The 23199-nt window shown below is 44.9% G+C and overlaps 1 protein-coding gene across 1 annotated transcript in view; it reads left to right on the plus strand.

Moving 5' to 3' along the window:
• Positions 1–23199, plus strand: part of ARMC9 (armadillo repeat containing 9) — a 125083-nt gene that overhangs the window by 20751 nt on the left and 81133 nt on the right. The window contains exons 8-9 of the mRNA XM_063131770.1: positions 3279–3436; positions 6860–6958. Coding sequence (XP_062987840.1) covers positions 3279–3436; positions 6860–6958 — 257 coding nt within the window. The remainder of the gene's footprint in view (positions 1–3278; positions 3437–6859; positions 6959–23199) is intronic.

The raw sequence follows: 23199 nt of genomic DNA on the forward strand, positions 1-23199 counted from the left end.
TGGGGCTTTGCTTGTTTCTGCAGCACTGCAGTCTGGCAGCCAGATGAAAAACTCTATGGGGAAAGTGTAAAAGTGAACACAATTTCCAGCCAGATCACTTTTCAAAGGCACCTTGAATGAAACACCGTCTAGCTGGTGAGGAATCGGCGGATTTTGGAGGTTAATTAAGTGCAGTGACTGCAATAGATGCTCTTGAGCCTTGTGGTCCATCGTGTCCAAGGGCCTCAGCATGTCAGGAGTGAATAACTCACACCTGTTTATGGAAGGCGACATTGAGATCTTTCTGTCTTGCCGTGCTGCTCTTGACTCATCTGTAACCGGTTCGTTTTGCATGCATCCCCCCCATCAGCACAGGGTAGTTTGCTCCTTTGCTTCTCCCCACGGGATGCATTGATGATTGCCTCACAGTCACATCCCGGAACAATACTCCTGTGCAAAGCTCACACCTCTAAAAGGGCTGGAAACAAAGCCCTATGAAGAGAGACTGAAAGAACTGGGCCTGTTTAGCCTGGAGAAGAGAAGATGGAGGGGAGACATGATAGCACTCTTCAAATACTTGAAAGGTTGTCACACAGAGGAGGGCCAGGATCTCTTCTCGATCCTCCCAGAGTGCAGGACACGGAATAACGGGCTCAAGTTACAGGAAGCCAGATTCCAGCTGGACATCAGGAAAAACTTCCTGACTGTTCGAGCAGTACGACAATGGAACCAGTGACCTAGGGAGGTTGTGGCCTCTCCCACCCTAGAGGCCTTCAAGAGGCAGCTGGACAACCCTCTGTCAGGGATGCTTTAGGGTGGATTCCTGCAATGAGCAGAGGGTTGGACTCGATGGCCTTGCAGGCCCCTTCCAACTCTGTTATTCTATGATTCTATGAAAATAGAGCATAGTGAGAATAAGCGTATATGAATTGCCTCTCAGGTTCAGACTAAAAACTCCTTTTAGTCCAGAACTCTGGCTCCGGCAGTGGCCAGCCAGATCAGAGGGACAACTTCCGGTGGAAATCCACTCTCTCAAGAAGTGGTGATGGTCAGTAGCTTAGATGGCTTTTTTTTAAAAAACGAAAGATTAGACAGATGTTTGTAGGGTAGTTCTATCAGCAGCTATAAGGCATCACAGCAAAATGGAACCTCCTGGTACAAAGGTAACATAACTGAGCACCGATGACAGCAGCAGGGCATCACCTTTGTGCCCTGCTTCTGGGCTACCTTCAGGTATCTGGTTGGCCGCTGTTGAGAAAGGGATGCTGGTCTAGATGATGTACTCTTGGTCCAATTCAACATGGAAATTCGTACGTTCTTGCGTGTAATTATATGCAGCTGCCCCTGTGGCCCAGCTTTCCAATGTATTTTAAAGGTGCTTCTAAATACTGTTGCATGTTCCGCCATGCACATGCAACTGTCTCCTTCTAATAACCACTGGGGACATGACTTCCTCTGAGGAAAATGCCCCTCACTGTTTATTATTTTAAAAGCACCGTTTAGTTTTTGTCAATCGTTTTAAAAAGACTGAAATACAAAAGACACCTGGTTTTCCTGAGCTTTGCCACAGCTTGGGCAGCGTGGACTGTTAGAGCAGTACTGTTAGAGCGGTACGACAATGGAACCAGTTGCCTGGTGAGGTTGTGGGCTCTCCCACACTGGAGGCCTTCAGGAGGCAGCTGGACAACCATCCGTCAGGGATGATTTAGGGTGGATTCCTGCATTGAGCAGGGGGTTGGACTCCATGTCCTTGTAGGCCCCTTCCAGCTCTGCTATTCTATGATTCTATGAAATGACGTCGCTCAGCACTCTAGGACAAAATACCTGGTAGGCATCTGATGGCTGTGGTTGCACAGCTCATTTTGTTGTCTGGACAAAGTCAAAACGAAATGCTGTTCAACAGAGGGTGGGGGGGATTGACAGCAACGTCCTTGGAAACTTCCTTAATTTTTCTTGTCTGCTGAAACCGATGAAACGAAAACCGCAGAGGTGGGAGTGCAAAAAACGTTTTTCAGTTTCTCTTCTCAGTTGATTTGAAGTTTTAGGGCTCATTCCCCTGCATGTAGCCTGTGCTCCTCCAATTTGGCCACCCTTAGCTGCCCCCGTCTCCCAGGCTGCCTCTTGCCTGAAACCCTGTCCCAGAACACCTGTGTTCCCCTTCCCCACCTGGGAATAAAGCCAACAATAAAATACACATTAAAAAAAGAATTCTAAAACAGCAACACTATTGTAAGATCATTTTAAAAGGATGGATAAAAAAAAATGCGGGTTAAAATATCGCTAAAAATGAAACATACTATTTCTTCGATTCTAAGAAGCACTTTTCCCCCCATATAAACATCTCTACAAATGGGGTGCGTCTTAGAATCGCGGGTCTTAGGGGTTTTTTTTCCTGTTGGTGGTACTGAAATTAGTGTGCGTCTTACAATCGATGGCGTCTTACAATCGAAGAAATACGGTACATCAGCTTACTTTTTTTAAAGGGCCTGGGAGAACAAAAAGGTCCTGAAAAGTCAGCGAAGCAGAATAGGTACTAGGCAGAATTCTCTTGGTTGCCCCATGGTGAAGGATAGAACTATTCAGTGTCTGTAAATGGGTCCGTCAAGAGGGGCAAAGTCACGTTACTGCCCAGTGTTGGGATGGTGATTCCTGGACATATACATGGCTTCTATCATATTTAGGAGGAGTTTGAATGGATCGCTCCATAAAATGAAGCCGTCCGGGAAATGGAAGCGCTGGTTCTGTTTTAACACTCTGTGGGAAAAGGTGATTCCTGTGAAGTTTTTTGTTTGAATGTTCCCCAGTAAATACCCAGTTCTGTTTATGTGTGCCATCTTAACAGTTCTGAGCAGCATTCGCTGGATTTTGAGACAGAATGTTCTAGCAACACCATTAAGTTGTCAAGTTCTGTTTTACAGGCAGAGACTCTCTGTCCTCTCCCTGTGTTTTGTTTCGGTGTCAGGGTGGTGATATAGTCCAAAGGTAACAGAGTACGTTTTCTCTCTCCTGGCTTGTATCGACTATAGTGGTCATGGTACCGCCTGACAATTATACTGAGTCCTGCAAAATTGAGTAAGTGCCCCTCTCACGTTCTTTTGTCGCCACATTCGATCATCAGCTAAAATGGATGCCAACAGCAAAGCCCTTTCTTAAGAAATTAAAAAAACGTTTCTAACATGCATTGCAGAAAAATCAGAATATTAGTAGTCGGAATGCAATGGAGACCAAAGAAATGTATTATCCTAGTTACATCAAAGCAACTGGTAAACTTCTCTTTCTTTCTTTCCTTCCTTCCACAGAAATGTTGCAGCAGCTTCATCAGCAGCTGGTGGAGTCTGAACGCAAAACCATGACCTACCTCAAGCGGTTCAACAAAATCCAAGCGGACTATCATAACCTCATTGGGGTCACGGCTGAGCTTGTGGATTCCCTCGAGGCCACGGTTAATGGCAAAATGGTACTGCAGAATTTGGGAGCATCCAGACTTGGCATTTGGAATACATTATATAATAATAATAATAATAATAATAATAATAATAATAATAATAATAATAATAATATATTTCTTACCCGCTTCTCCGATTGAATCGACGTGGGGAACAACAAGCATAAAATACATAAAATGTTGATTAAAAACATAGCATGCACTATTAAAAGCATCCTAAAAGAATCCTAAAAGCATATTAAAAGTATCCTAAAATTCTACTGGATAGGCCTGCTGGAAGAGATCAGTGACCTAGGGAGGTTGTGGGCTTTCCCACACTAGAGGCCTTCAAGAGGCAGCTGGACAACCATCTGTCAGGGATGCTTTAGGGTGGATTCCTGCATTGAGCAGGGGGTTGGACTCGATGGCCTTGTAGGCCCCTTCCAACTCTGCTATTCTATGATTCTATGAATTTTTGCAGAGAACTGACTGATGTTGGAGTGGTTAAGTATCTTATAGAATCATAGAAACATAGAATAGCAGAGTTGGAAGGGGCCTACAAGGCCATCGAGTCCAACCCCCTGCTCAATGCAGGAATCCACCCTAAAGCATCCCTGACAGATGGTTGTCCAGCTGCCTCTTGAAGGTCTCTAGTGTGGGAGAGCCCACAGCCTCCCTAGGTAACTGATTCCATTGTTGTGCTGCTCTAACAGTCAGGAAGATTTTCCTGATGTCCAGCTGGAATCTGGCTTCCTTTAACTTGAGCCCGTTATTCCATGTCCTGCACTCTGGGAGGATTGAGAAGAGATCCTGGCCCTCTTTCCTTCCAGCATTCTGCATTGATGATATCTCTACATGCTTTTGCTGAGCTAATGCCTAGGTCCATCCTAAGAGCCAAACTACACAGGATTCAGTAATCTCTCCCCCCCTACACCTTTTAAAACAGATGGCGTAGTATTCAACGTTTGATTAGTGAACTGGCAATGGCAGGTGTGGGTGTGTCTCAGCCCTCCTTTGCATGCTGTATTCCTGATCTAAATTGGCTCCAAAGCTGTTTTTTTATGTTAAGAATTTACCTTCATGGCCCTCGGTTTTAGAAGAGGTAGTTAGAAGCCTTGCTAATAAGAAGGCCCCAGGTGAGGATATGATACCTCCAGGAATTTACATGCAGGATACAGTGGAGGCTGGTGGCTGCGGTGTCAGTGGGGCGGTGAATCCACCCTGGGTTTCAGTCAGAGCTCTAAAGGAGCTATTTCAGGCCTAATCTACACCAAGCAGAATATTGCACTATGAAAGAGGTATATAAAAGGCAGGAGCCAGTGTGGTGTAGTGGTTAAAGTGTCAGACTAGGAATAGGGAGATCTGGGTCCTAGTCCTCACTCACCGATGGAAACCTACTGGGGGACTTTGGGCCAGTCACAGACTCTCAGCCCAACCCACCTCACAGGGTTGTTGTTGTGAGGATGAAATGGAGAGGAGGAGGATTATGTACGCCGCCTTGGGTTCCTCAGAGGAAAAAGGCGGGATATAAATGCAATAATAAATAAATACTCCTTTATAGTGGTATTGAAGTGCACTGACAGCTGTTGGGGCCCATTGGCACATACCATGCACCGCTTTCGTACTGCTATATCCTGCTTGGTGTGGCTCCTGCCTTTTATGTACCACTTCCGTAGTGCAATATCCTGCTTGGTGTATATTAGGCCTAAGTTGCAGAAGGCCCTTGGAGAGCTCCTTTAGAATTCTGACTGAAACCCGGAGCGGATTCCCTGCCCCACTGACATCGCGGCCACTAGCCTTCACTGGCGGAGTAATGATTGGTGCGTCCCCAGTACTTGCAGTGCCTCCCTCAATGTGGCTCTTTGTTGCTCTAGAAACCCACTTTCTGTAGATCCATTTGTGTTTTTTCTACATGTTGCCAGGCGGTGGCACTGTTCAGTTGAGTGTTGGCATTTCTCTTGAGTTCAGAGGAATTTGGCAATTAAACACGCTCACATCGAACTGCTTTTCATGAGCTTGGACTTTATAGCATGATAGAATCCTAGTGCCAGAAAGGATCAGAAAACACAGTCCCGTCTTTCTCGCCCCCTCGGGCAAAGACGCCTCGCGTACCAGTCCTCTCAGATGAAACCATAGAATTGGGATCACAAGACTGCCATTGACAGAGGGCGTCAGCTAACAAAAATACAGCTCACTGCACCAGATAGCTCAAGCACTTAAGCCAGTATCCATGAAGACAGGCTGCCCCTCTACCCTGATCCAAACTTCTAGGGTTACTAAGCCAATCAAAGCAGGGAGAAATTTCTTCCTTATCCTCAGATATGATCATCTGTTGAATGACTGTAAAGAGAGACTCAAATGTTCAGTTGAGTCCCCTAAATAAAAAAATGTATTGGAATCCTGAGTGATTATGGATTGGATCCAGATTTTGTTGCACTTACATTAATTTGGTTTCACTGAGTCTCAAGTCATGACTAACCTGTCCCAGTGATTTCAGGGGGACGTAAGCTGCATTAATAGAAGTATAGCTTCCAAATCACGTGAGGTACTGGTTCCTCTCTATTCGGCCCTGGTTAGGCCTCATCTAGAGTATTGCGTCCAGTTCTGGGCTCCACAATTCAAGAAGGATGCAGACAAGCTGGAGCGTGTTCAGAGGAGGGCAACCAGGATGATCAGGGGTCTGGAAACAAAGCCCTATGAAGAGAGACTGAAAGAACTGGGCCTGTTTAGCCTGGAGAAGAGAGGATTGAGGGGAGACATGATAGCACTCTTCAAATACTTAAAAGGTTGTCACACAGAGGAGGGCCAGGATCTCTTCTCGATCCTCCCAGAGTTCAGGACACGGAATAACGAACTCAAGTTAAAGGAAGCCAGATTACAGCTGGACATCAGGAAAAATTTCCTGACTGTTAGAGCAGTATGACAATGGAACCAGTTACCTAGGGAGGTTGTGGGCTCTCCCACACGAGTCATTCAAGAGGCAGCTGGACAACCATCTATCAGGGATGCTTTAGGGTGGATTCCTGCATTGAGCAGGGGGTTGGACTCGATGGCCTTGTAGGCCCCTTCCAACTCTGCTATTCTATGATTCTATGATTCTAAGTTTGCAGGCAATCCTATGTTGTTAAAACCTGTACATTTAAGCAGTTCATGATTTTACTGTGGATGGCTTTTTTTAGCCCACCAACTTGTAAAAAAACAAGACCCCAGCCTAATTTAGCTGAATACTACTGTGGCCAGATTGCATAATAAGCCACTGAGAATATTTTCTTGCTGTTGATAAAGAAGAAAAAGTAGCTAGCCATCATGAGATAGCCCCAGAAAAGTGCTGTATTGTCTTGTTATTATACCAATTGGGATTCTGTTGTTTTTGGTCCCTCTTTGTGGAAATAATTGGTTGAGTTCAAAGGAAAAAGTTCTAATTCCCCGCTGACTTGATTTATTTCTCTGTCCTAGATCACCCCAGAAGATCTGCAGAGTGTCTGTGTTCGTTTGTTTAGTAACCAGATGAGGCAGAGTGTAGTTCATAGCATAGACTTCACAAGACCTGGAACTGTAAGTATAATCTTCTGGGCACATCTTAGTTAAAAAGTAATTCTGTTGCCCTATAGCCATAGCATGGTGCGCATAAGATGAGCATTAATAGTTATAATTCCCAAAGGTACATGCGTCTGTAACGATTCTGTAATGTGCTAACGGTCTTGAAGAAGGTCATTTCAGCCAATTCTCGTAAAATGGAACGGCAGGTTTGTGCGCACAGACCCACGGCACATGCATGTAGCGCTTTTACGTGTACTCAGCACTCCAACTTTGATCTTGTTTGCTTTTATGACAGCAGTATGTAGTGTGCTATTCATCCTAATCTTACAGACAGGAAACTGTGGTTGCAAGAGAGTGAGGTTTGCCAAGGTTGCCTATCATGAGTTTATAGATAGAGCTGGAAAGGGCCATTAAGGTCATCGAGTCCAACCCTCTGCTCAGTGCAAGAATCCAGTTGAAACTATCCTTGACTGATGGCTGTCCAGTCTTTGCTTCAACACCTCCAGCAATACCTCCCATGGCAGTTGGCTCTATTGTCTGGCTGCTCTGATTTTGGGGAGTTTTTTTCCTGATGTTCAACTGAGATCATAGAATAGTAGAGTTGGAAGGGGCCTATAAAGTCATCGAGTCCGATCCCTTGTTCAAACTACCTTTCTGTAACTTCAGCCCATTATATTGTGTCCAAGGCTGTAGGACACAATGATAGAGAACAGGTTGTGACCCTCTTTTGTATGACAACCCTTTAGGTACTTGAAAAGTACTATCAGTTTATGACTCACTTGAGCGTAGCCGTCCAGATCCACCATGGCCTATCCGCTGGAAATGTAGACCGGGCTCTGTGTGTATTTTATGATGCTAGGCAAGTGCAGAAAACCCAGAGAATATAATCATGGACAGAGAATTCAGCTTTTTCAAAACCTTAATTTTCATTATATATTTCCAATAAATTGATAGATAGGAAAATCCATGTGTGCACATTGATGTATACATTAACTATCCTAGAGGGAGAAAGAGGACATAAAGTCGTGCTGGGTAAGACCAAAGGCGTGCCTAGTCCAGCATTCTGTTAGCCCAGTGGGCAACCAGATGCCCTGATAGGAAGGACACAAGCAGGACACAAGCAGAATAGCACTCCTACGGTTGCGTCCCCCAGCAACTGCAGGTCAAAGGCATACTGTCTCTGATACTGGAAGTTAAATCATAGCTATCATGTATAGTAGCCATTGGTAGCCTTGTCCTCAAAGAATGGGTCTAATCCTGTTTTTAAAGCTATCCAGGTTGGTAACAAATTCCACATCTTGCGGTAGCGAATTCCACCATTTGATGTATGTGCTTTGTGAAGGGTTTGGACCCTTCACAAACTCACAGGGTTTGGACCCTTCCGTTTATCTGTCCTGAATTTCCCATCAATCTGCTTCACTGGATGACACCAGATTCTAGTATTATGTGAGAGAAAAACGTCCTTTTATCGACTTTATCTGCACCGTGCATAATTTTAATGCATTTCTATCGTATTCCTCCTTACTTGCATTTCTTCTAAGCTAAACATGCCCAAGCATTGCACCCTTCCTTCCCAGGAGAAATTATTTAACCCCATGATCATTTTGGTTGCCCTTTTCTGCACCTTCAGTATCCTTTTTGAGGTGCAGTGACCAGAACCGTACATAGTATTCCAAGTGTGGTAACACCACAGATTTTTATAAAGTCAGCATGGGGACCTTTTTTTTTTTCAGTCCATGTGCTAAATTTCAATCTGGGAAAGGTCTCAGGGGCTGAATTCCATCTGTAGTCCGGGCCAAAGGCAAAGCGGGCATTTATTTATTTATTTATTACATTTTTATACCGCCCAATAGCTGAAGCTCTCTGGGCGGTTCACAGAAATTAAAACCATAATAAAACAACCAACAGTTTAAAAACACAAATGCAAAATACAGTATAAAAAGCACAACCAGGATAAAACCACGCAGCAAAAATTGATATAAGATTAAAATACAGAGTTAGAACAGTAAAATTTAAATTTAAGTTAAAATTAAGTGTTAAAATACTGAGAATAAAAAGGTCTTCAGCTGGCGACGAAAGGAGTACAGTGTAGGCGCCAGGCGGACCTCTCTGGGGAGCTCATTCCACAGCTGGGGTGCCACAGTGGAGAAAGCCCTCCTCCTATTTACTCAGAAGTAAGTAGGACAATCCCCTGAATGTCTACTCAGAAATAAGCAAGACTGAATCACTCACCAGCACTTCCCAATAGCTTCCCAAATACGAACAGCTAGCTTCATGTCTGGCTGTTGCCAATGTTGCTGTCGGATTTGGGGGTGTACAGCCAGATCCTCTGCATCTTTGATCGATGGGACTTGCTTCTGAATAAGTGCACATCGGACAGCAACCTCGGATATAATGCTCACATTAGTCACCAGGACTTTATTGGGTGATTGCACATGAACCACTTGGTTTCTGTGCTTAGTTCGCCATCTGCAAAATGGGACTAAGGGACCTTTCTCACAGGGTTTGGACCCCAGATCTATCTTTAGGTCTGGCTGAGATTCCAAAATTGTTTTTAGATGGATGCTGTCTTTGTGCGTTGTCTGTTTTTCTGTTTTCGTGGTTTTAAAGTTTGCATATCGATTTTTAAATGTTTAATGTTTTGATCTTTTGTAAACCGCCCAGAGATCTTCAGCATAGAAATTATTATTATTAATATTATCTATTGCATTTTTATACTGCCCAATAGCCGAAGCTCCCTGGGTGGTTCACAAAAACTAAAACAAAAACTAAAACAATTCAAAGTATAAAACAAACAGTATAAAGACATGATATAAACGGATTAAAACATACCATACATGATTAAAACATCCTGAAAACATCCTGAAAACATTCTAAAATTTCACAGGATAGTCCTGCCGGAATAGATCAGTCTTTATTGCTTTTTTAAATTCTAAAAAACTGTCAAGTTGGCGAATCTCCTCCGGCAGAAATGATGATGATGTTAATAATTTCTCTGGGCCTTCTCTGTGGCGGCCCCCACCCTCCGGAGGACCCTCCCTCGTGCTTTTCGGGAGGCGGGAAACATAATATCTTTTAAACGTCTCCTGAAGACATCCCTTTTTACACAGGCTTTCCCTGGTCTTTAACATAGCTGTTTTTTCATTGCCTTTTAAACTTCTAATGTTTTAAATTTATACTTGTATTTTATGGTTTTAAATTGTGCACTGCCCAGAGAGATTTCGGCAGATGGGCAGTTCAAAAATATAATAAATAAATGAAAATGAATAAATAATAGAGGGTGGATGAAATTAACGTTGTTGTAAGTGCTTTGCGTGGGGAAGATGCAAAGCACTTACAGCGCGTAGTTAAATTATGGAACTCACTGCTACAAGGTGTAGCGACGGCCACCAATCTGGATGGCTTCAAAAGGGGGTTGGATAAATTCCTGGAGGAAGAGAAGGCTATCCATGGCTGCTAGCCCTGATGGTTGTGAGCTATCTCCAGTATTCGAGGCAGTAAGCCTGTGTGCACCAGTTGCTGGGGAACATGGGTGGAAGGGTGCTGTTGCACCATGTCCTGCTCGTTCATCCCTGGCTGACAGCTGGTTGGCCCCTGTGTGAACAGAGCACTGGACTAGATGGACCCTTGGTCTGATCCAGCATCAGGGCTCTTCTTATGTTCTTAAGACATTTCAAAAATGATCTCCCCATTAAAGGCAATTCCCAACAGTCTGTTTCCGTCTACGGTGACCAAGGATGGGGCTACATGAACGAAGGGGCAAGACTGTGCAGCGGTGAGCAGTGATGAGATCACTGAGGCAGAGAACAAATTTGGCCCCCACCCCAGTGGTGTCCCCAAGTGCGGCCCTTCAGTGTCCCCTGCTCCCACTTACGTGGGACGAAGTAAGTCACTACATTTGGGGGAGGCGTTGCAGGGAAGCCAAAATCTCCCCCGTCCCGGAAGACAGGTGGGGCCATCCTTTACTGGCGAGGATCTCAGAGGGGGCAGCATTCTAGCCCTCCCCGTCCAGCCCCTCGTTATTTTGATAGACATTTTGGAAGTTAATGAGAAAACCAGCCAAATAGGTTATAAACAAAGTAAGCAGAGTTGGTCCATAAAGGGGGGGGGGGGAATCCAAAACCCGTAGTTAGGTCTTAATAAAAGTATTGGCTGGCTGTATATTTTGGAATATCAAGGGAGAAAGTTTATAGCTCAGCCCACTTCCTGTGGTGCTAGTTTTCTACCTACAGGGAGTTTAAAAATAGCACCCTTCACCTGCAGCCTCAAATGGTACAGTCCTTTCTACACCTCATTCTGTTACATGTGTAGACCAGGCGATCGACTGCATTGTATTACTTCCTGAATGCTAAAAAGATGAGATGCAATGTAGCACTGTTTCTGTATAATCTATGTTATTTGGGAGTCTGCATTCATAGAATCATAGAATAGCAGAGTTGGAAGGGGCCTACAAGGCCATCAAGTCCAACCCCCTGCTCAATGCAGGAATCTACCCTAAAGCATCCCTGACAGATGGGTGTCCAGCTGCCTCTTGAAGGCCTCTAGTGTGGGAGAGCCCACAACCTCCCTAGGTAACTGGTTCCATTGTTGTACTGCTCTAACAGTCAGGAAGTTTTTCCTGATGTCCAACTGGAATCTGGCTTCCTTTATCTTGAGCCCGTTATTCCGTGTCCTGCACTCTGGGAGGATCGAGAAGAGATCCTGGCCCTCCTCTGTGGGACAACCTTTCTCCTGCTTCAACAAAATTTGCTCCAATAATGATCACTGGCAGTCTGTGATTAAGACAACCTGTCCGTATACCAAAGCATACATTGAATTACCCATGAAACCTCTAAAACATTCACATTCCATGCTGTTAAGTTGACATGCCCTGCTAATAACATCAATGCATTTGATAGGCTTTGAAGTTCCTGAGTTTAAGGTGAAGCAAAGTGGCTTCCTTGATTGGCAGGGGATGTCAGCTTAAAGGTGTGCCTCTTGTTATGTATTCGTTACATGTTGCTTTTGTAACTAAAGGCACAGGCAGGTGAAATTCATGTTGCCCTCATTTTTACACTTGAACTTTTAATCTTTTTGCTGAAAGGAACATGATACGTTCTTGAGTTGATTCATTTTCTATGCATTCTGTTTACAGAAAATGCTTTAAATTCCAGTTGTGTAGTAGGCATCCCTCTGGCAAAGTTTTTTTTTTGAGTTTAAATGTTTTATTGTTTCAAACAAACAAACAAACATTTAAAAAAACTACAAAAAGCCCCCAAAACAAAACATACAAACTTAAAATGGGCTTCTGATTTTCTCCACAGCAAACATATGTAACAATATTTTCTCTTACTCTATAATTACCAAAAAAACCCAAAGTTCCTCTCTTTCTATTATCACTAGGACAGCTGGAATGCGTTTTGCAAAACAGCAACACTTGTAGGAAAAATTATGCAAAAATAAGAGGAGTTTATACTTTTGGTTTGCATAATTTAACCTTGTTTTTTGGTGCAGAATCTGGATGGCCTGGTGGATTTTTAAAAATATTTATTTATTTTAGTACCAGTCACATCCTGGTCTGTGGTAGTGCCATCTCTGAAGTTAAGCTGGCCTAGATGTGGGAGTAGATATGGAGGCTGGGTTTCCTTGGCATCCTGTGTGACCTCCTTGGAGGAGAAGGACAAGATACAAGTGGAATAAAATCCGTATCGATTGCGCTCGTGGGGATTCCGTCTTGCTGCACCCTTTCAGATGTCATTTTGGCTTTGGCTTTGTTTGTTTTCATGACTGAGTGAATCCACATGGCATCTCACATCATCTGATATTTTGTTGTGTTTTTACTGTAAGGACCTCTTAATTCTAATCTAAACTTTTCTTTTAAAGCCATCTTTCACACATGGCCTATTTTTTAAAAGCAATTCAACACATTTTATATCATAGAATCATAGAATAGTAGAGTTGGAAGGGGCCTATAAGGCCATCGAGTCCAACCCCCTGCTCAATGCAGGAACCACCCTAAAGCATCCCTGACAGATGGTTGTCCAGCTGCCTCTTGAATGCCTCTAGCGTGGGAGAGCCCACAACCTCCCTAGGTCACTGGTTCTGTTGTCGTACTGCTCTAATCATCAGGAAGTTTACATACAAGTGTGTCTGTAATATTCTCTGTGGCATGTGGCAAGTTGCCAGAGCCTTCCATAGAGAATATTATATACATTAAATGTTACATAACATATTGCTCACCACCAGAGAACTTCTGTTATTTGTGGTTTAAAAGTACAGGAAGTAAATAAATACCCAAAGCAAAAATATCAGCGTTTTAATTTGTAGATTAATGGGATAGGTTGATGTTTTCCTTCAGCATTTACATAACAAATTGCAATATGGTTATGGTTGCTTTACTAAACTGAAGGCTGTTGATATGAACCACTTACCTGTCCTTTTGTTATGGGGGCTTTGATATCAAGGGGAGAAGCCTAAACCTGCCGTCCTAGGGCTTCCACACCTTGCGATCAGTCCTTGCAATTTGGGGACATAGACTCTGATCCCAGGAAGACCCACTCCTTGTGCTGGCTGCGATAGGTGCAGGAACGGGGCCACTGGCAGGGAGGGCTGGTTTACCAGAAGGGCTTTCCTCTAGTGCAGAGGACTGCTGGGTGGTTATTGCAGCCCTCTCCAATCTGGTGCCCTCCAGCTGTTTTGGACTGCAACTCCCATTATTATATTCCTTTCAGAGCGTTTTCATTCTAAGTTGCAAAACGAGCCTTGAACTTTGATCTGCCTTCTCCAGCTTGATGCCACCCAGATGTGTTCGAGTACAACTCCCATTGTTCTGTTGCAGATAACAAGCTGAATATGAGCCAACAGTGCGATATGGCTGCAAGACAGGCAAATGCGATTTTGGGCTGCATTAATAGAAGTATAGCTTCCAAAGCATGGGAGGTCCTGGTTCCTCTCTATTCGGCCCTGGTTAGGCCTCATTTTGAGTATTGCGTCCAGTTCTGGGCACCACACTTCAAGAAGGCCGCAGACAAGCTGGAGCGTGTTCAGAGGAGGGCAACCAGGATGATCAGGGGTCTGGAAACAAAGCCCTATGAAGAGAGACTGAAAGAACTGGGCACGTTTAGCCTGGAGAAGAGAAGATTGAGGGGAGACATGATAACACTCTTCAAGAACTTGAAAGGTTGTCACACAGAGGAGGGCCAGGATCTCTTCTCGATCCTCCCAGAGTGCAGGACACAGAATAACGGGCTCAAGTTAAAGGAAGGTAGATTCCAGCTGGACATCAGGAAAAAATTCCTGACTGTTAGAGCAGTACGACAGTGGAACCAGTGACCGAGGGAGGTGGTGGGCTCTCCCACCCTAGAGGCCTTCAAGAGGCAGCTGGACAACCCTCTGTCAGGGATGCTTTAGGGTGGATTCCTGCATTGAGCAGGGGGTTGGACTCAATGGCCTTGTAGGCCCCTTCCAACTCTGCTATTCTATAATTCTATGAATGATTGCTGTTGCAGTCTAACACATCTGCAAAGCACTAGGTTGGGGAAAGGTGGATTCCTGCAACATTTGGTGCAGTAATCTCTTCCTTAGAAGTTGGCAGCCCCCATTGCTGGCATTAAAAGCCTTCCCAGAAGCGGGTCATAAGATTCAAGCTCTCTTTCCCGGTGAACTCTCAGCAATGCTGAAGGTTGGGGTACGTACATCAGACTTGAATAGTTCCCTTCCTATCTTTCCCACAGTCATTGTCAGCATCCAAAGCCAAAGGGTGAGTCCCAGCAGAGTGCTGGGGTTTACCCATGGGAGGGTCAGGGCAGAGGCAGACGCCTGGGTGAGAAATTTACCTGGAGAAAGGCTGGAGCTCTAAGGAGTAGGAGACAGAGGACAGGCAAGCAGACAGACAGGGAAGATGACAGACTAGGAGTGGAGGAAGGAGGAATAGGCAAGCTGACAGACTGGCAGGCATGAGAAAAGCTGGCGTCTGGCTGTTGCGAATTGCCCAGAAATTTCTGTGAACCACCCGGAGAGCTTCGGCTGTCGGGCGGTATAGAAATGAAAGAAAGAAACAAACAAGATCCTAGCCTGGAAGTGTTTCTAGCTAAGCCGGTTTAGAAAGCACAACTGGGCTGCCTAGCAGGGCTGTTGATCGTTGCAAAGCCAGGCTCTGGTTCCTGGGAGTGTAAACCTGCCCCTTCTTCCTCTGCTCTGCAACCTTGAACGGATTACCACAGTGGGCACCGGTGCATGTAAGCGAAGGCTCGGAGTTCGAACCCCAGCTGTTCATGACCTTCATGCCTGGAAAAACACTGCTGTCGTCTGAAATAATATGAACGTGGCATCTTGTTTTTAAAATTCAGGGGCGGATTCGGCTTTTCCATTGACGCAGAACAGATTATGTGTAGCTCTCCTTGCATTGTGAGATGCCTGGTGTATTGATAAGGATTTTAATAGTAGAAAATAGGATGCAATGTAAGAGCCGGTTAGTATATGGGCCACATTGTGCATGGACTGCCGTTCTCTCATCAGTAAGGCTGCAATTCTCCGCACACTTACTAGGGAGTGTTTCTCAATGCGGCATTCACACTTCACAACAAGCCAGATTTGCCAAGGATGCTGTCTTATTTTATTTTATTTTATTTATTTATTTATTACGTTTCTATACCGCCCAATAGCCGGAGCTCTCTGGGCAGTTCACAGAAATTAAAAACATTCAACGTATAAAACAACAGTATAAAACCGTAATATAAAATACAATATAAAAGCTCAACCAGATAAAAACAGCAGCAGTGCAAAATTTCAAATTTAAAACACCAAGTTAAAATTTATTTATAGACTGTTAAAATGCTGGGAGAATAAAAAGGTCTTCACCTGGTGTCTAAAGGCATATAATGTAGGTGCCAAGCGAACCTCCTTAGGGAGCTCATTCCACAGCCAGGGTGCCACAGCAGAGAAGGCCCTGCTCCTGGTAACCACCTGCCTCACTTCCTTTGGCAGGGGCTCACGGAGAAGGAGCCCTGAGGATGACCTTAGGGTCTGGGCAGGTACATACGGGAGGAGGCATTCCTCCAGATAGCCTGGCCCCAAGCCGTTTAGAGCTTTGAATGTTAATACCAGCACTTTGAATCGGGCCCAGACCTGGACTGTGCAACCAGGGAACCTCCATCATGGCTTGTTTACTGTTGCGTCCAAACTAGGATCGCTGGCTTTTTCCTCTCCTAACAAGTCAGAATCATTCTTGGCTTATGATTCTGGGTTGTTACGAAAGGACTAAGTGAGATGTCTTGGTTCAGACATAATGGTAGAGCACTGGGCAGCAGCATGCTCGCTCCTTCACACTTAGCCAGAATTTGACTTACGATGTCCGACTTCTCTGAGAATTGCTTCCAAGCAAACCTACACAGGATCAGGCTGCAAGGCTGTTCTTTCTCAAAGAAAGAGGAATGAAGCTGAGTTGTTTTAAAGTAAGATCTCAATGAAGTTTGACTTAACGGTCTGTCTAAGAAAGCCTTCATTAACCAGAACGTGATTGGTTATCTTTTAACTCTGAAGAGACTGCAGGATGAAATGGGCTCACTGGCTACATAGCAGCACCGTCTTTTTCAGTTATTCACTCAGCCGTTTTACTGTTCAAATGTTTTATGATTTTCTAAAACACAAACAGTTTTGAGGAAGGCAACGCTGTGGGTCACCCCCTTTGTTGCAGCATGTTGCTTCAAGTCCTGGTCAGTCATGGGTAATTACGGGATTACCTCTTTCCTCCTGTCCTTGTAACCAATTTCAGTTTGACATCTAATTCCACAGTGCGCCAATCTATGCACATTTAGATAGAAAAAACTCATACAACTCCCTGCATTCGCCAGCCGGTATGGGGAACGCTGGGAGTTCTAGGACATTTTTGTGTCTAAACATGCACATTATGTCACCTGTTTGTCCTCTGGAAAACATCTTCTTTTCCAGCCCTGGTATTTTGTAGACCCTAAGGAAAAGAGGCTACTAGCTCTGGTGCTAAGAAACGTCAAAAGAAATTTCTTCATTTTTATCCGAAATATAAAAATGTAAAAATGTACAAAACAACTTTCAATCAAACTTGTTCAACGCTCAACGTCTCGGATCAGTTTGACTGCCGATGGAGACAGAATGAACACGACTGCAGTTTTGTAAAAAAAATTCTAGAAGGTTTTCAATTTATAATTCCTTCAAAAAGTAATTTATTTTGTTGTACAGCTCCTGGCGAAGGATCTCCGGATCCGAAACGTTGAGCGTTGTACAAGTTTGATTGAAAGTTGTTTTGAACATTTTTACATTTTTATATTTCGGACAAAAATAAAGACATTTCTTTCGACATTGCTTAGCACCAGAACTAGTAGCCTCTTTTTCTTATAGCCTTTTCGTGGTGCTTTTCCCCTCTTTTTCCTCAACTTTTGTAGACCCAACCAGAAATAACGGTCCATTGACCACAGCTATTAAGAGGTCACAGCACAGGTGACCATCTGTTTCCAAAATCTGTTTCCTCTTACTCCTTAACAATTTTTATTCTTTTAAACTGCTAACCATCTCTGTGTGATATCTCTTAACTCTTTTTTCTTCTTCTTCATCTCTTTTATTTTAATGTGTGCCTGTTTACCCCTCAAGGGATATTGCTGTATGAGCCCGTGTGATGATGAATATGTAAGTCCTTGCGTCTCTTCTTCTTCTTGTCTTTTTCACATTGCCTCGTGCCTCCTTCCATGCCCTCTGTCCATGCCCCTTCGACACTGTGCTTGATCTGCTTGCTGTGCATCAGGAACTTTGCTGTATGGCAAAACGTTCGTGAGGTTGGAATGCTTGCATGAGAAAGTTCAGTGCAATGACAGTCAGATAAGCCTGCATATTATATAGATCAGTGGTTCCCAAACTTTTTCAGATAAATGCCCCCTTGGTTCCACAAACTCATGCCCAGCGCCCCCTACCCTACACTATGAAAATCATTATTCAGAATAGCGGTTTTCAACGACCCACTAAGGAAGATAATAACAATAAAATTCAAAACAGTAACAATTAATGGAATATTTATTCAAAATCTAAAGCACCCGCCGCAGGCTTACCGAGGGAGGGAGGAAAAAGAGAGCAAACGCCTCTGTTTTGCAGCCGGCGTGGCGGGGCACACCAAGCAGAGTATGTTTCTTCATTAGCGTTTTGGTGCTTTTGAATCATTACAATTCACCATTAAAAGGACTCTTCTTAAACGGTATTAATACATGTGTGGATTCTTCCCCTATATGGCTTGGGACCAAACTACCTTCTCCCATAAAAACGTCCCTGGGTTTTAAGACCTTCTGGAGAGGCGCTTCTCAGAAAAGACCACCTTGAGCGCCCCCCGCTGCCCCTTTGCCTCTTAGCGCCCCCCGCTGCCCCCTTGCCTCTTAACGCCCCCTATGCAATCCCACCCACCCCAAGGGGGCAGTACCGCCCACTTTAGGAACCACTGATATAGATTGTCACCTGGTAAAAACAAACACCCACTTCTTAGTTGATTAGTTAGATGAGTTTTAATGGATTTAATATATCAGCTATTCGATGAAATCTGTATAAACATGCAAAGGAGTAAAACAAACGGTTTGAAAGGAAAACAGTAATTCGTTTTTATATAGTTATGCATACTCACGTTGCAGTGGGTGGCGCCTTAGAAGGGGCATTATTCTCTACCGTGTGAGGAAGAACATGTCTCTTCTGCTATGTCACTTAAAGTTTTCTAAGGCTCTTTCTACACCTCCTGGCGTTCCGGGAAGAAGGCTCTTGCGATATCCTGATTGCGAGAGCCTCCTTCAGCGTGCACACGCAGTGGCGATGCCCCGGGAGGAAGCAGGGACGTTGTGGGTGCTGGTTTTCTTTTTCTTGAGCGGGTCTGGTCGCCCAAGAGCAAGGCCCCGCTCCAGCGAAACGATAAGTTTATTTTTAAAAAAACACTAAAATCAGCCCTGCCATCCCAGGGATGGCAAAATTGCTGCCACTCCCTCCCTTGATGGGCACAGAGCACCATGCAGCTCTGTGTCCATTTCTGCTGCCGGGCTTACTCACGAGTAAGCGCGGCACCAGACGGGACAGGCACCCACACCACCCGTGGTCTCAAGACGATCCCCAGACCATGGGAGGAATCGGGTTTTCCCAGGGTTTCTTTATCAGCCTTCCTCAACCTGGGGCGCTCCAGATGTGTTGGACTACAGCTCCCAGAATGCCCCAGCCAGCTCTGCTGGCTGGGGCATTCTGGGAGGTGCAGTCCAACACATCTGGAGCGCCCCAGGTTGAGGAAGGCTGCTCTACATCATTTGGATACACAGGGACTCAGCCATGACCAGCCCGGACTATTGGGCTGGTGTAGAAACGGCCTAAGTTCTTGCATTAAAATTAATGTGTGTTTTTAATTATAATTTGCCAAATTAATGAGGTACACTTTTTTAATCAGTGGGAATTTTTTTTAACTCATCGAACATACCAGTTTTCCGGCTGTCAGGACCGGGGCGGTGTTTTTTTGCTTCCCTGGGCAAATTAAAATCCTCCTCCTCCTCCTCCTCCTCCTCCTCCTCCTCCTCCTCCTCCAGTGTCTTAACGTGCTGAACGACTTATGAAATGATTATTTTAACTATCTGTCACACCTTTGTCCTTCTCTTGACAACTTTGTCTACATCCTGGGAGGCCAGTGGAGCAAGCCCAAACAGGTGGTGCACGTGGAGTTTTAGCCCCCCAGATGGCTGCCTGGTTTTCCTCTGTGGTCCTGCACCTATGCATAGAAACCTATGTATAGAAATCTACAAAAGTTCCAAATATATTCCAATATGAAAATGTTTTAAATACATGACAATTTAAAAAGTCCTTTGCACAGACGGAGGCCCAGGTTAATCGACAAAGGCCTGCCGGAACAAAACAGTCTTTGCCTGTTAAAGTTAGTGCATTATTATTATTATTATTATTATTATTATTATTATTATTATTATTATTATTTATTTATATAGCACCATCAGTGTACATGGTGCTGTACAGAGTAAAACAGTAAATAGCAAGACCCTGCCGCATAGGCTTACAATCTAATAGCATAGGCTTACAATCTTACAACTCATCAGAGTTCGTTACAACGTGCATATTAGTCACATGCAGTTACTAAAGTTTACTAGGGAGCAGAATTGATTATTATACAGAAATCATTAAGAACACCATTAATGTGTGGGATGTATTTCCTCGGGGGAAGTCGCCTCTACACCATCTGCAGATGAACCATTGTCACGTCCGAACGTTTACCAAATGGAGAACCTCCTGGCAGCCTGGATAACATGGCATCAGGGCTGATGCATTTTGGTCAAGAGGAATAGCCTGTGGTGGGCTGCTTTGAGCAGGTTGCATCTCTATTTATTTATTTATTTATTTATTACATTTTTATACCGCCCAATAGCCCGAGCTCTCTGGGCAGTTCACAAAAATTAAAACCATGAAAAGCATAAAAACAACCAACAATTTTTAAAAAATGAATACAAAACACAATATAAAAAGCACAACCAGGATTAAAACCGCACAGCAAAAATTGATATAGGTTAAAATATAGAATTAAAACTGCAAAGTTTAAATCTAAGTTGAATTAAGTGTTAAAATGCTGAGAAAATAAAAAGGTCTTCAGCTGGTGACGGAAGGAGTACAGTGTAGGCGCCAGGCGAACCTCTCTGGGGAGCTAATTCCACAGCCAGGGTGCCACAGTGGAGAAGGCCCTGCTCCTAGTAGCCACCTGCCTCACTTCCTTTGGCAGGGGCTCACGGAGAAGGACCCCTGAGGATGATCTTAAGGTCCGGGCAGGCACATATGGGAGGAGGCGTTCCTTCAAATAACCTGGCCCCAAACCGTTTAGGGCTTTGAATGTTAGTACCAGCTAGGAAAGCCATCAGAAACCAATTTTGGGTGAGTGAGTGGTGTTGGGTTTCAGTATGGTAAGCGGTAGTGATCATGGCTGGCCACATACTGGAATGGTCACGACATGTGTTGGAGCATTCCGAAGACGGATTGCAAAGCCTAAAAGGTTAACTTGTAGTGTCGCTTCCAAATAATTGCCACGTTAATCATTTCCTCCGTTCCTGTTGCAGCCCATCTCCTTCCCTATCTATCTTAGTCCATGTGATTATGAGCTTTCGAGCAGGACCTGCCTTTAATCATATTTATTATACAGCTTTTGTTTTGAAAGTGCATTAGAAAGGATTGCTGCTGCTGTTATTTTAAAAAATGGCCATCAGCCTAGGAGTCTTCATTAAACAAGTCCAGCCCAACCTATATATGATGAATAAGGGGACATTTTTTGGGAAGAGACACAGATTGTTTTTAAGCACATCTTCAGCAGCAGCCGTTGTTGAGGGCCCGGCCTGCATCCTCTGCAGCCCAGATGGCCATTTGCATTCAGGCATCATAGTTAAGAGACCTTCATGATCATTCCAGATTGCCCACAGCCAGTACATTCTTTGCAGGGAGAGGATATTGGCTTGCTACGCTTAAGATGCAACCAGAGCCTGGGAAGAGGAACAGACACACACACACCCCTTTAAAAAAGAAGAAGAAAGGAATAGTGATAGTCCTATTTAGAACTGTTCAGGCCTCCTCCATAAAGTGTCACAAGGGTTGTATTCAGAGGACTACTTCTTGCATTTCTGTCACAAGCTTTTCCCCAGTACTCAGAATCATAGAATAGCAGAGTTGGAAGGGGCCTACAAGGCCATCGAGTCCAACCCCCTGCTCAATGCAGGAATCCACCCTACAGCATACTTGACGGATGGTTGTCCAGCTGCCTCTTGAAGGCCTCTAGTGTGGGAGAGCCCACAACCTCCCTAGGTAACTCTAAGCCATAGGGGTTCTTTTCAAGTGTAGCCTTTTTCCTTCTCTCCCCATCCTCTGCCAGGCTTGCACAGTGCCAGGTTCATGTGCAGTGTGCACAGGCCTGATCTCTTAATGGGAAGCCTGTGTGTGCCTCCCATATATGCATCAAGGAACACAGGAAGGACACATAGAGCTGCTTTAGACCAGGTCAGACCATTGGGTCATCTAGTTCAGTATTCCTTAGTCTGACTGGCAGTGGGGCGCTAGGATGGATCTCAGACACAGGGATCTTTCCCATTACCTCCTAGCTGATCCTGATCACTGGAGAGATAAAAGATTGAACCTGGGGCCTTCTTGAACGCACAGCATACATACTGCCTTGGAGCAATGTTCATAGAATCATAGAACCGCAGAGTTGGAAGGGGCCTACAAGGCCATCGAGTCCAACCCCCTGCTCAATGCAGGAATCCACCCTAAAGCATCCCTGACAGATGGTTGTCCAGCTGCCTCTTGTTCCCTCATCCAGGCCCCTCAGTTTGTGTATGCAGTGTACGTATGGTAACAGGACCAGTAACATGATTTAATAACGCCCCCTAACCTAAAAGTAGGGCTGAGTATTGAAGGCTGTGTAACCAGAATGGGCCACTGAGAAACAAGGGAGATATTAATAGGGTTTGAATGTCACGATAATCCATGGTGGTTTAATTAAATCATGATGGCTTATTTAACCCATCCTGGGTTATTCTGTCATCTGTTGGGAACTTTTTTTTATCCCATGATGGCTTATTTGGCCTAAATAACCCATGGTCTGCAGCAGAGGTTATTTAACCCACTGCGGGTTGTCGTATCATCTGGAGGGCACTGTGGGTTATTTTGTTGGCTGCCGCTCTGTTCCTCGCAGGTTAAAGAAACCGCCTACGTGGGCTATTTCAGTAGGGTCTATGGGGGGGAAATATTGAATTGGGAACTAGGGGTGTGCACGGACCCCCCAATCCGCTTCGTAGACCGTTCCGGAAAATCTGGATCGGGCCCGATCCTCTTAGCGCCGCTCCGCCCATCCCCTGCTCCGCTCTGCGGAGCGAGATCCGGCTTCGCCGCTGTCACTACATCGACAGCGGCAGCGGTGCAAAATAAGCCAACCCCCCCGCCCCCTTACCTGCATCCATCACGGGCTTCAATTGAAGCCCCGGTTGAAGCTGGAAGAGGCCTCGGCCTTCACTTCCGCCTTCAACCGGGGCCTCAATTGAAGCCCACGACAGAGGCAGGTAAGCGTCCCTGCTCCCTTACCTGGCGCCGCCACCGCCACATGGATGGCGCCGCCGGCGGAGCCAGGTAGACCAGCCCCCCGCCCCCTTACCTGCATCCGTCATGGGCTTCAATTGAGGCCCCGGTTGAAGCCGGAAGAGGCCTCGGCCTTCACTTCCGCCTTCAACTGGGGCCTCAATTGAAGCCCGCGACGGAGG

The sequence above is a fragment of the Elgaria multicarinata genome, chromosome 8 (genome assembly GCF_023053635.1).
Source record: "Elgaria multicarinata webbii isolate HBS135686 ecotype San Diego chromosome 8, rElgMul1.1.pri, whole genome shotgun sequence".
In the NCBI taxonomy this organism is placed as follows: domain Eukaryota; kingdom Metazoa; phylum Chordata; class Lepidosauria; order Squamata; family Anguidae; genus Elgaria; species Elgaria multicarinata.